Raw genomic sequence first — 14,754 nt, 5'->3', positions numbered from 1 at the left:
AGCCAAATATTGCTTGGCTTTGTAGGTCAGACAAATTTAAATAATCTTACTTCACACTGACTTTTCTACAAATGTTCACTCTGCTTTAACAAAATCTCATGGGTACATTAGTCAAACATGGGAGTTAAATTAGGATCTGTTATTTTAATCCATTCCAATGGGATTAGTGGGATTACCTCTCATTACTTAAAACTATATACCTCTTTTCAATTTGTAACATTTAATAACCAAGCCCTGCATTTGATATTAGTACTTTTCTAATTTGGAAATACCTTTGATTAAAACAGTAATGTATGGTCTGTTGAAATACTGTGTAAGATCATGTGGAGAACTACTCATTCCACAAGAAAATGGTCATTTCACTAATCTCTGGAGTTGAGACCCATGGTTTTTGGTGCTCCAAAAACAGCCCAATTTCCGCATTTCAGAATGTCTGCTAACATCAAAAATGCATCCTTCAAACAACACTGCATCCGGTTATTTTAGAAGTTGCCAGCCAACACATGTCTCCCATATTTTCCTGCATAATTTCTGACATTCTCCATCTGATCTCCACATAGCATGGTTGGACCAGTTCCACCAGACTGAGAACTCAGCAAAGTATTAGAGGCAATTAAAAAAAAAAAAAAAACTCAAACAAAGCAAGCTGTGGCTCATGTGAGAGGGAGGTGAGGTTTTCCTGCGGCAGAAAGAAATAGAAACAGCATACGCAGGGATAAAATGGATCACTGATTGGCATAACCCTCAGAAAGGCACTAAGACTGTGCCGCCAGTTAAGATTCATGTGAAAGTTTCCCTGCTCATCAGTGGTCAGTGAGAATGGCACTCCATTGTATTTTGTAGCTCTCTGTGAAAGATTTTCCTCACATTTTCCTCCTGGACCACTCAGTCCTCACCTACCCACTGGCCTGCCTCAGCAGTATGTGTTCGCACTTGCTGCATATTTCACATCTGAGTCACATACTTGGCATAAGAGCCAAAGAAAATCTCAGTTCCTGCTATCTTGTACAGTGCCATTTTGCCTTCTCTGTATGGACAATTCCTTTGAAATATAAGATCAGAGGAATCCTAACTGAACATCAAACATCAAACTGCAGGATGGTTAGATGCAGGAATGTGTTAATGCTCAGGCTTTTTAATCAATGGATCTGATGTGTGTATGTGTGTAGCGTGAACACAAATGGATATTGAACTGCAAAATTATACAATATACCATTTGGTTATGAAAATTGTATTTCCCTGAAAATTCCACAAGATGGTGCCATTGGCCACAGTATGCTAAGTACGTGAAGGGACCGGATGAGTAGGTCTGCTTTTCATATTGCAGGCAACACATAGAGGAGTCACTCTGAAACATCAAAGATGTTTAAACATATTCATATTCCTCTTCATTTTTTGTGGAAAATAACTACATCTGTAGTTTGTTTAAAAATATTAAGGAATCATTGATTTAGTAACAGAAAAAACTATATGGTTAATTAAGCTAATATCTGACAAATGAGCAGTGGGTTAAGAGAATACTTGCAGATGATAGACATACTGCAATGATAGACATATGTATCTCATAAAGACTGTACCTCTGGTGTAGTAGAGATGAGGGACCACACTGCCCAAGACTTCACCATAAGCACCTTCATTGCTGTAGCACTTAAGTCTTTCCTTTTGTATAGGCACTGAGGGGTTTAGCATTGATTTAGACATTGACAACATCTTGATAATTTTAGCACTATAATTGAACACACTGACGCATGCTCAGATGTGTTCTGACCTATTCTGAAAATTTGTTTATGTTGCCTTATTATGTGCACCTATGTACTTTTGCTTTGTAAGAGAATATAGAAATATAAATATAAATAACAACACCTGGGTCTGCACACTCACACAAAAGCATGCACACATACATGTGGGTGAGCGTGTGTACATATAAACACATATATGAACAATTAATGCGCAACTGTATATGTACATATCTGCAATACCTGTGTGTTTAAAATACATTTCAACAAAAGCTGGTGTCGTTTAGGACATTGTGCTTGTTAAATGCAGATGTATCCTTCGTTATAACTGGCAGAGAATTTTACCAATTCAGTTTTCTTCTTTTTTGTGTATTTGTGTGTCAACACTCGACTAAATGGAGCAATTAGTGAGTGACTAAATTGCAGGGTGAAGTCTTCATTACAGGTCATACAGATCAGCCAGTTCGTACTGCGAGATCTCAAGGGTGTAAATCTCCCGTAAATGTTAGTAATCAACATACAAAAACAACCACTGTCATCCTGGAAAACTACAGCCTCTTCAATGATCCCTCGACCCCAATGAACCCCTTCAAACTGCATTTGGAAACAATGGTGCCTGAATTTGCTCAGTTGGTTTTCCAGCAGTATTGCATTTGGAGTGGCCTCTCTCCCATTGTTTTTTTCTGTGCCGTGGGGACTGAAGCATGTAAATAGCGTCAGGCAGTGAAGTGGTCACGGTAAGGGAGGAGTGGCCTACGCTAAGTTGAGGGCCTGGCCACAGCTCCGTAGAACAGAAGTCACTTCTTTTGCAATGAAACAAATCCTTGCTTTGCCACAACAGCACTCTTGGCTGCGTGTGGTGAGGTGAAACTGATGCACTCTCCCCTTAACACACTGAAAAACCTCTGGTTACACATCATTACATGGAGAAAACCCCAGTTTATCCACATGTAAAATGCTTTTCTGTGGTGCATTGTGGTGAACTGTATGTGCTTTTCCTCTGAGGGGTATTCCTGTGCAGTGCACTATGGGATGGGGAAGAAAGTGTTAATGGTGTCCTTTTGCATCTGGTGAGGGAAGATGCTTGGCAGCATGGCAATATGCGAATATCCACCACTAATAACTCACCTTTTCTTCACCAGCAGGATGGCGACGAGGACGAGGAGAATGAAGACCAGCACGCCGGCGCTGATCCCGGCGATTTTGACCACCCTGTCGGTCTGCTTTGCCGGGTCGGGGATTACCTCTGGTTCCTCCGTCGCCCCTGAACCCACAGTGGAAAAACCACAAACATATCAGCACAGTGTCATCAGTAATCCTCTCTGAAGATAGAAGAATATGCGACCACTTTTGTCCAGCATACTGGCAGCAATCAAGCGCTGCCCCTTTACCGACACATTCAGTGTGTAACCACTTCAGCACCTCCTCTACACTTGGTGTTCATCAGAGGGGAAACTGGAATGTAGACCAACTAAGACCTGTGCATCAGACTACCTGAACAAATGACCTATGGGTCTCCACAGCTGACAAATGATGACAAAATAATGATGAAGTGATAACTAAGGCAAAAAAGAAAACTTAAAGCATTAACAGGGCTTCATTGACACTCATTAACAGGTCTTCACTGTATGATTTTGATGTTGGTTGCAGGCACCTTTGTTTGCGCTCTGCAAAGTGGTCTGACCAGTCATTGAACACAGCGGTTTCTCAAGCTTTTCATCATCTTCAGTGTCCCATTATCATTTAGCAGCTCACAGCTGTGGTGAAAACGCAACCATTCACAAGCTAATGGATTTTTCGGTTCCTTCAAAATACCGAACCACAAACAAAGCTGTGTTTCAAAGTAGTGAAAGAAACACAGAAAGACAATGGTGAGAATGCACGTAATAAACAAATAAAAAAGCACCACAACAGATAATGATCTGAAAACTTGCTTTCAGCTTCTTAACAGTTGAAGGTGAAATAATAGAACATATCAGACATCCCTTCCTAGGAGGAATTACTCCTATACCAATCACAGTAATCCTTGTCTAATACAAAAGCACTTTCCACAAGTGAGCAATAATCCCTTACTCTCTGTCCAATCCCCATGCTCACTTTAGCTCTGCTCTTTCATAAGCCCGTAATATTTCATATTGGTGAAGAGAACTTGTCAATGCACTTTCCCAGCTCAAATATTCTTACAGTAGAACACACTGGCTAATATAAACATTTTGTGGACACAACTGTACTGTGTGTATTACAAAAGTATTACATGAATATCTTTTATGATACAACCATCCAAAAGACTGTTGTTAAAGATCGGGAAGAAACACGACCACACAGTTCACAGTTACTTTCACATTTGGAGCCTATATTTATCTCCTGCACTGGCCCAACCTCAGCATCTGACTGATAATACACAGAGTTTTAACCTTCTTAACATAACAGGAGAGGATGGATTAAGAAAATTTATCATTCGAGCAGTAAAAACTAGTGCTTTTAAGAGCCAGGAGACGATGACCTGGCGGCAAAGACTTTTAAGCTTTGCTAAAGCCATCTACAGCCTCCACCCAGGCCATTACTACTTAGGATCAATGAAATGGCCTACTTTTTTTACGGGAGACAACAAAAACAACCTAGCATCTGTGTCATGGCCTCAAGAGCCGTCCCAATGTTCCCCACTCTTCTGTCTCTTTGCTTCTTCCACCCTGGGGCAAAAGGATAGCAAAATGACTTGCTAATGCAAGTGCACTTTGCGCTGCCCCCCGGCCCCCAGACAGTGATCTTGCTCAGTTCGTCATGCATGTTAGCGCCAAATGTGCGTCTGAACCCTTTTCCTGTGATCCGTCTCTGGGGTAATTCGCTGCAACAACACCCCTGCACCTCACCTCCCGAGCGTGGACGCACTGCTGATTTTACAGCCACACAATCAGTCTTACTCCAAGCTCAGCCAGCCATAATGCAGACTCCCGAGGCCTTACTGATAAAGGACCGGGGTTAAGATTCTCTCAGACTTTTTTTCCCCTTTGTTCTTTTCCCACAAAGTTTGCATTTACCACTGAGCATGTTGCCTTGCTAACTTCATCAGTGGAGTCTGAGATTAACATATCAAGAGATCAAAAAATCAATATCAGCATATCATGACCACATCCAGAAAGAGTGTTTCGCACATCTGCCTGACAGTAGCGCAGAAGTTTATCTTGAGTTTTTTCTAAAACTGTGACAGCATTCCCGGCCTTGCTGGGTTCAGTCACTGGTGAGACTCATCTGTCTCGTGCCTGACAGAACAGCCGCGCTCATCTCTCTCTCTCTGTCCCTGAGCATGGACACATGCACTGCTCCACCACACACACGGCCCTCTGGGGAGAGAGGCACGCTGTCCTCTGCTGTCCCCAGTGGCTGTAGATGATATGACAGGGGTGGGAATTTAAAAACCTCCCATTTTCCACTTCTTTCTCTTTCAACAATTCCCTGTGCAGATTTGTAACTTACTCTCCATATACGCATGAGGGTTTTATGCAAGCCACATCCATTGAAACTCAATCAATGGCTTCAATTATTAGGCTAAATTAGACCAAAAGCCAACATTCTCAAGGGTTTTGATGTTTATTTAGAGCTATGGGGAGTATGCTCTCCACAAGAAAAAGGATTAAGCTAAACCCCATTAATAAATATACACTTTCAAAAGTAACATCTCACTAAAAAAATCTGACAACGATAGACAAAGGCTTATGAAGACACGTCCCAGTAGTCACAACACGTCATTGCTCTAGTGAAGGTCTTATTATTTTGGAAAAGATAATTTATTAATGAATATTAGACTGCGAGGATTCTTCAAAGACTATTTACTTTGGCTGCCATAGACAGACATAACAGAACCAAGAGAATGTACGCTGCGAAGACCACACAAAAATGCAATAACCTTTTTAAGACACAGGCTGCACAACGGATTTTGCTACTGCAGCTTAAAAGTTATTAATCGATTCCACGGCCCCAGTTTTATGTTCTGCATGATCCCCATCTAACTTCTGTCGCTGCTTACAGGATCGATTCCTGGAAAAAAAATGCTGCTCGGACTTTAAAGAAACTGGATTATGTCCATTTGGAGATACAAATTCCCTGCTTCAAATTAAATCTGTTTTCATTCCAAACAGCTCGTAACAGAGGGCATATAAAATTCTGTCTGAATTGCTTTAACAATATGTGACTTTTTTCAGTTTTGATAAATACAGAAATTGAAAACAATTAACAACAACAGTGCCACTGAACAGTGGTGCTTTCAGTTTTAATTTATGAGGCGTGATTGAGGTGGGCTTGCATTCAAAGATGTGACTGCTGAGTGCCTTTCATTAAATCTAGGCCAGTACTGCCGTTATAAGCACTCACTGTGAGCGGGGAGAACAGTGAACAGCAGCATTGACACATAAACTGACACGTGTTTGTTCTCGGTAAGGTTTCTGCCTGTGTCAGTGCTTATAGTTGATGTGGGTCCAAACAATAAGTGAGGGCATGCAGAGCTTTTCATATCATGACCTAAATAGGCTGAAGTTTGCTGCATCTTGCCTCCTGAACAGTATGACAGGATTTAGACATCGCATAAAAATTGCTACTGTGCATCACCCTTTTCCGCAGATACATCTCATCGCTTTAGAAAAAAAACGAGCAATAACGAATTTGACATTTACTCTTAAACATCCACCACTTTGCCCTCTGCAGTGTCTAAATGCCACGCCCTTTTCACGCGCTGGCAGAGACCACACAAAACCTTGAAGATAAACAATATGTTTTGCATTCCCGCTTAATCTTAATCCATGTATAGCTGTGCAAAGCGGCAGGCCTGAAGTCTGGATGGTGAGAACTGAAAGCAGTGTGCTGGAAATATACGACGCCTATCACATTCCCCTTCTTCGTATTCAAATGCGTTCATATGACAGCTGCACCAGAAAAGTACAAATCACGCTGGAAATCATGCTTCACACCTGGAACGTGCCGTGGGTCGCTGATGAAAAGAGGCACACTGAATCATTCTGGGAAATCTTTGAACCAAACTGCAAATAACATCTAATACACCATATTAACATAGGGCCAGCTGTTGTAGGGATTATGTAGGAACCACTTTGACACTGATCATGTAAAAGCATGTTTGAGGCACTTTAAGGAGCTTGTCGAAACGCAGCTCTTAAAAATGCATCTTAAAAGATTAAGAACTATTAAAATAAAGACTGAAAGTGCAATGTGAAGTATTCTAAAGCAGGAAAAAAAAATAACAGGTAAAATCCGCAGTAAAGTATTTAGCCAAATACAAAGACCTTCACACATTGCAGATAAGAAAAGAAGGGTAAAAAATAAAAACATTAAAACATAAATTATTATTATCAGGGACATACACATCATGTCATCGTCAGCAAAATGTAATTTAAAGCATTACCATTTTCAGGGCCGGATTAAAGCACATAAAAAGCTAATGAAAGTCATTTGTTTTGAACGGAGCCATGAGGGAGGCTTTCATCTTTATTTTGCCTTCTATTGGCACGCCACCGATAAGCTCGCTCTGCGTAAATTTAACGGCCACTCCCAGATAATCGCTTAAAAATCTCAAAAAAAAAACAAAAATAAAAAAAGCTTAACGACCAGAGGAGTAAGCCCTCTTTCTAAAATCCTGGGAGCTGGCAGGGGCAGCCCTTCTGTTTTTGGTGCCAAAGGTATTTTACAGCACAAATACCACAAATAAGCTTTACTTAATTCAGCCTAAATCCAGGTCCCACTGCCTGCCTTTCCTCTTGGCTGAGTGACAAAGAATAAAGAGCCACACGCATCAGCACCAGAGTTATGAATCGGGGAAAGTACTCTGGGCACTGGAAGAAAAAAAAAATCCTTTCAAACACAAATGCCATGAGCCTGCAAGGCCTCTTTCTGACATAAAGAAAAAAAACAAACTCTTACCTTTTCTTGCAAGTCTCAGACACTGTGTTTTTGTCTCCTATAAAATAAAAAAATAAATAGATCAAAAGGGAGTTCTGTATCTGAATGTGTAAAGAACAGAAGCAGCCATGTATCCCCGCAGTAATGCCCTCAAAGGAATTTCACAAACATAGTAATACACAGCTTGATGTAATGTTTGGCCTTCATGATGTAAATCATTTAACGTGGTTCAAACTCTGCAGGGACTGTCAAAATGACTGTGTTTTCAAGATTGATTTGCTCAGAGGGTCATTATAAAAGGACATGTGAGTTTGATGTGACCAGTGTGGTGCTGACCAGCATGGCAGAATTACTGTCAATACATGTCCGACATTTATTTTGTTTTCTTTTTCTTCAAAACAAATTGCAGTTAAGAATTAAGCTCAAACAAAATAAAAGGCAACCTAATCCTGGAAAGCTTCAAAATGTGGCTGACAGAAATAAAATATAGCCACTTCCATCTGGACTGGCGTGTATACCCACAATTCTCTGCTTTAATTCCCACACAGATTGAACACAAACACAAACAGTGACAGAGAGAGAAGGAGCTTAACCTTTTCCACACTGCTGACAGCCTGGAAGTAGATGTTATAGTTCTTCCTGGGGGCTAGTGGAGGGTTCCAGAAGCCCTGGTAGGTCTTGTTGTCTCCCACCGTGAATGGGGAAGGTTCCGGTAGGTTTCCAGGTGGGAGTTCCGCGGCGAAGTAATATGGAGAACCACCACTAGAGGCGCTCTGGAAAGAGACAGGGACCTGATAGCAGTCCCCAGTGCTGGCCTCTCTGCGTGAGCGGTGCGGATTCACCTCCTCCACCACTATATGGTAGGCACTGCAAGAATAGGAGAAGCAGAGCAAGTCAGTATTGCATTCTGCTGTAATCTCAGGTTTACATTTCATAAATAGAAACATGTTAAAAAGACACCACAGAGTCTGTCAAATTAAGGGATTAACCAAATACACATTTTAAAGTGTCTAGTTGGACATACCAATACATTAAATCTGCCTTGAATAGGCATTTCTTGGTGCATCTATGTACGACACTTTATGTTAATGATATATCTATGCTGTTGAAAAATTATATCAAGTTTTTCTCTGCTTGATTTCTTGTTTTATGTTTTGTTTTTAAAGTCTTTTCCCCTTTGTACAAGTTGCAATTCATCCACCGCCCTACAGTGTGAAAGCTCATTGGAGGATAGGCACTGCTCCTCCCATGTCATGCGAGCAATTCATAGGCGACTGGTGAATTGCCAGGTGCCTGAGAACAGTGAGATGAGGAGACCTACCCACAGCGACACACAGCTACCCACAGCAGAACTAAACCAGGTTGTTTTACTAGTGTGGGGTCCCATATATCGTTGGCTGAGGACATGGCTAGGATCAAACCTATGCTGTACAGTTCAGTTTATACTCAAAGCCAGATACCAGTGAGGTTGGCTACAACACAGGCTAAGTTGCTTTGGATAAAAGCTTCTGCCAAATGAATAAAAGTAAATATAATTGTAGATAGCTACTCAGGAACTCCCTTTAACATGCTTGTTTTCTTGTATATATTTAAATTCTCCAGCACCAAGGGGCCTCTACAGGCTCATTTTGAAGCCACCTGTTAAACAACTACCCTTTTGGAAACTCAATCATCTCAATTTATCATTTAATTACCCCAAATTAAATGCATTGGCATGAAGACTGATATTGGCCATGTTTATATCTACTGACACCATCATTTGTCAAATTCAGTCTTTAGAAATATAGACAAGGCAGCAATAAATGATCACATTTTTGTTTGTTTGAAAGGGTGTGGAAATTTTTTTTACACAAAATTAATGCAGTCACACGATAACCTGACCATTACATAAAAAGCAGTGTAAAGCCAAAAAAAAAAATAGTTGAGCTATTCACAACAGGAAATAAATAGAATGTTGCTTGTAGTTTGGTGAAAGACAGTGCAGTGTTCTAAATGGTTACATTTAATTATTATAAGTTGGTTACAATGTCTTCTATCATACATCAATGATACTCTGTGATACAAAGACACAACCGTCTCAACAGTGGCATATTTGATGACAACTGACAAGTACCGTTTGGCCCTCTGTGTTAGACTGTGAATTATTTAAGATTTACCTCACAAGACAATCCATTGCAATTTTCTATTGTGCAGTGTTTACGTGTGCCCAGTTTGGATTTAAAGTCCTCGCCAACACCATGAATAGAATCTAATGAGAGGGATTCCACATCCAAACCGCAAATTTGTAAACAGGTACAAATCCTGACAGCCAAATGATATCTCTGAGCTGGTGTAAAGAAACATATTTTCTTCAATTAATCAGGATTGTAATATGCCGTTACCTTTTACGTAACCTCATGTTTTAATGTATTGGCTCTTTATTGCTCTGTCTATGTGGTACATCCACAACGCCAGTGTACAATATTAATTCATCAGCTCCTCAAGTTCATTGTAAGGTTTGTGGATTCTGACATCAAAAGGATATCATAACTCGTAAAAGGATGTCATTGTAAATTTTTATCATGTAGTTCATATTGTCCGAAAGAAGCACAGTCATGTTTTTACCCTTTTTTTCAGGTGTATTTAAATATTTCATGATGCCATCTGTCACTGAGGAGTAAATCATCGAGTTCACATACAGTGTATCAGCCAGAATAGCACTCAAACCTGCTGTAATTAGTTGTACTTGCAAAACAGACAAACAATGCAAAATAATCATCTTTCACATCTGTTGATTTGTAAGTGGCTACAGACATGCTATCAGATGGTTTGATCCGTTTTGATTTTGAACTCGTGCAAGTCAGCAGCCCACTGCAGATACATGACTGTCGTCTTTCCTTTCCACCGCACTTTTTTCTTTTGTCTACATCAGTCTCTGATTTTTTTTGGTGATTTTAAATGCCAGTCTATTATTATCCTTTGTGTATGGTTTAATGATATATTGCAAGATGTTAAAAATAAGTTATGTCTGTTGTTACACAGTGAATGAGTGCAACGAGTGTAACAATATTGATCTTGTACAAAGAAATGCTTCTTGACATCCTTCATGTGTGCGTGTTTGATTTCTTCACTAACTTGTAACAGTGTCATGTTTTTTTGTCTTGCACCAATGAACTCCTCCTGGTTCTACAATTGATAACTGTATTTTTATTCATGTGCCTGTGCTGATGGTTACAAAATTGCTGAGATTAGTGCCCACAGGGACACCTGGAGGATAGCGATTAAAATACAGGTTGAAAGCCCCACAGGTCACATGGTGGGGGGGAGGGGGGGGCTCTGAGCCATTAATTAATATAATGATTTTACTAAATTACTCTGCATGATATGAGTAGGAAGCAAACAGGTGGAACAGACAGAAACAGTTCTATACCAAATGCTCATTTTGATATTTACTTCTTCCAGAGGTCTAGATTTAAAGCTCCAATTAGAGATGCAGGTTACAAGTTTTCAGCTAGCAGCCCTTGATGGCCTTAAAGCACCCCTTCACTGTGTTGTAGAAAGAGGAGGCCTTCTTAAAGAGTTTAATTACTTGTGAAAACATTACAGAACAGGCCCTCCCCATCTCTAATCTCTTCTTCAATGACAACCTCATACCTTCAAGAGGAGATATCCTTATATTATACCTAATATTAAAAAAAAAAAAAACTTTCAGACCAAAACTGTGAATTCCAATGAGAGTCAATAAAACCTCCAAATAAAACAAGTGAGTTATATGTTGCATTGCGTTTTACACAGTTGAAAATAAGGGCTTTGCTCCTCAAGGGCCTTTGCTACTATGGGGAACACATGGGCACCTGAGCAAAGGGGAATCATGAACAGTGCAATGAACGCTAGAACACAACCACTGAAATGAGAATGAATGGTACCGATTGCTTCTTCAACGCAGATTATCATGCAGTCTTCACAACCAAACACAGCTCTTCCTGATCCCTTATGAGCACTGGCCATAGCCAGCCCTCTGTCCACTCCCAATCTCCTTTTGCCATTAGTGACAGAATGTAATGGCAGCCATCCCCAGCCGGCTGACCTTGCCATAGCTTCAATTCTGGCTCAAAGCGGCATGGATCAAAAATGCAAGTGACACTCCATAATGCTGGCACAGATGGACTCAAAATCTGCTCCACTCCAACAAAATAGAGCACTCGGTTTTCCAGTATCGCCTGTCAATGACAAACTGTTACAAATTACCTGAGCAGATGGCAGGCTGCTCGCTACAGCTCAGTCCCTTACACAACACCTTAACTAACTTTCCCCAAATTACCAAGTTCCAACCTGCTGTGTGATTATCCATCAGCTTTTATCAGAATCTCGCCAGCTAAACAGTCCGCTGCCAAAAACAGTCAAATTAGACGGTCGCTTTAAAAATGCATGCAGGAAAGGACGTTCTAGAAGACTAGTTTCTCTTTCCAAAACGTCACCTGGTACTAAAAACACGAGTCTCATAGCTTGCTTCATGTAGCAATTAAACACAGTCCAGTCTACATTTTTAAATGATTTCCAGCCATTAGACATAGTATTTTTAAAAATCTGATTATATGATAGAGTGATTAACAATGGAATGTAAAAACAGAGCCCTTTATGAAATCAAGGCCTTGTCAAACTTCACTGGCCTCAAGACAAGTGTTTAATTGCTTACAACTGCCACATGTTGGAAGAGGGTACTTCTGTAAAAAAAAAAAAGGTCAAGCATTTGGTATTCAGCTCTGTTGTACTTCCCCTCCCCATCCTCACCCCTTCCAATTTCACCCACCGCATAATAGCTGATTTACTGAATCGGAGAGCTGAGAGTTATCTCCAAATCCCTTTCATGACAAGTACCTTCAAACTCTATATCCCCGCTGATGCCGATATGGGAAAGGAAATGAAACGGCACAGGGCAACAATGGCCAAATCAAATCGAGATCAGGAGGGCGATTCTGGCCTTGAATAACTAAATTCCCAGCAGACTCCTGCCGCGATTAAAAGTCTATTTGTGGGTCGCGCTGGAGCCAGAAACACAAGCCTTTCCCGGAGGCGGTGTCAGGGGCAGAACCGGGGCAGAAATATAGCACTTTGCAGAGTGCCTGGGACCCGGCGGCTGAATGAGAGTGGAAACAGACTTGGATCACTCACCTGATTGGGGCACCTTTAGCCTGCGCGGGTTTGAGCAGAACTGTAATTGTGGTGGCTGTCTCGTTCAGAAACGCCTCCGAGCCATCGTATTCCTCCAGCGCGGGGGCTGTGGGTGGAAAGTAAACACGTTCACAAATGCACGGCAGCCTCACGGATTGACAACGTATTCAAAAATAGGGGAGGGGGGGGGGCAATCTAAGTAAGAGTAATTGATAGGCTGTGTGTGGCAGGACTTGAGCTCAGCATGCTAGATGGCTGAAATTACGTTCTTAAAACGCGGCGCAGACTTGAAACCTGGGCTGAGCGTTTTTATACCATGGCAATGTTAAAAGCCTTCTCCTGCTTACTGCAGGATTTCTAATGCCCTTCATAATCATTTTTACCTCCTGAAAAATAAACTAGTATTAGCAGCAGTGCAAAAAGGTTGCGAATGATGTTTATATATTATTACCAGGTAATTTTACCTGCATTACTCACAGCACATCTCTCAGCATTAAGGCAAAAGCTTAATGCAAAAGGCAAAGGGGTTCTCTTCTTCAAAAACAGCTACTGCCCTTATCTGCCATTAAGGAACATGTCAAGAAGCTTTTAGCTTCCATTCACATGCTTAATTTAATTGCCTTAAATGCAGCCTGCATTTTGCTATATCATCTAATGATGTCCTCTACTGTCATTTCGATAGACTTCAAATACCTGTACATTCAATATGATACACACTGCACACTGCCAAGATCAGAGCACAAAATGTGTGCTGTAGTGAATCACCCTGACATTAGCAGGACGGAAGCATCAGGACATTACTCTGTTGTTACTTTGCAGATCCTAACACACAAATATGGCTAGTTACATGAAATGTAACATGAAGTTACATGAAATATATAGCTATGCTCTAGTGTACACAGAAACTCAGAAACAAACACACATGAATACATGCCAAAGACACAAACACACACAAACACACACACACACACACACACACACACACACACACACACACACACTCCAGCATACGTGCAAGTCGCTTTGGTTAAAAGTGTCTGCCAAATGAATAAATGTAAATGTAAACACACATACAGACACACGCAAACACACATGCATACACACAAACAGTGCCACACTCCACACACCCACTGACACAGAAACAAACACACATGAACATATGACACAGAAACATACACACATGCAAACACACCAACGCAGACACACAAACACATGCGCACATACATGTACGTTCATATACAGGCAGTGCCCACACATAACCCCCCCCCCCCAAACAAGCACACACAGGTGAGAAGAGCGTACCGGAGATGTTGGTGGTGACATTGAGGGTGGTGGGCGGGCCGAAGCCCTTAACGGTGCTGGCGCGGATGCTGAACTGGTAGGTGGTGCCGGGGTGCAGCTGGGAAAAGACGTGGTGAGAGGCGTTCCAGGGCAGGGACACGGTCAGAGGGTGTCGGAGCAGAGGCACAGAGGGGTCGAACGACCGCACGCTGCTGTAGCTGATCTGGGGTCAGAGGGGAAGGCTGGAAGTGAGAACCCTGGGCATGCATAGTTCTAAATTTTCTAAAGTTCTAAAGTTCCCGCAAATTTTGCAGGAACTTCCCATTTCCAATACAGAAATACAAAACTCAGCCGAGGTTCGCAACTGTACAGGTACCCTCCTTCCTCACCTATGGTGGTTTGCTGCAAATACAATGGCAATAAACCAACATTTAATTGCAGCCGCGGTACATTCTATTTGGTGTTTCCAACCAACCTCCCCACCACAAACTTCCGAATGCAATGTTCAAAAAAGGTCATTATGTTTCAGATATAGAGGAAAATTACTAACGTCAATGACCTCGTCACAGGAATGTACCTTTGGCCTATATTTTTTGGTCTGTTTCACAGCCATTCCTGTATGATATATGAGCAGCAAATTTTTTTCTGCAAATGGCTCATGTTGTGCCTGGCATATAAAGAT

At 41.3% G+C, this 14,754-nt stretch overlaps 1 protein-coding gene across 11 annotated transcripts in view; it reads right to left on the bottom strand.

The window, feature by feature from the left end:
* Positions 1–14,754, bottom strand: part of ptprk (protein tyrosine phosphatase receptor type K) — a 130,421-nt gene that overhangs the window by 20,634 nt on the left and 95,033 nt on the right. For all 11 annotated transcript variants that reach the window (XM_036549285.1, XM_036549286.1, XM_036549288.1 and 8 more), the window contains exons 10-14: positions 14,094–14,295; positions 12,792–12,897; positions 8,234–8,507; positions 7,662–7,698; positions 2,865–3,000 (exon numbers count right to left, since the gene is read on the bottom strand). In XM_036549285.1, the coding sequence (XP_036405178.1) occupies positions 2,865–3,000; positions 7,662–7,698; positions 8,234–8,507; positions 12,792–12,897; positions 14,094–14,295 (755 nt within the window). The remainder of the gene's footprint in view (positions 1–2,864; positions 3,001–7,661; positions 7,699–8,233; positions 8,508–12,791; positions 12,898–14,093; positions 14,296–14,754) is intronic.

This window comes from Megalops cyprinoides, chromosome 17, assembly GCF_013368585.1.
Source record: "Megalops cyprinoides isolate fMegCyp1 chromosome 17, fMegCyp1.pri, whole genome shotgun sequence".
NCBI lineage: Eukaryota > Metazoa > Chordata > Actinopteri > Elopiformes > Megalopidae > Megalops > Megalops cyprinoides.
This window is presented reverse-complemented; position numbering and strand designations above follow the sequence as displayed.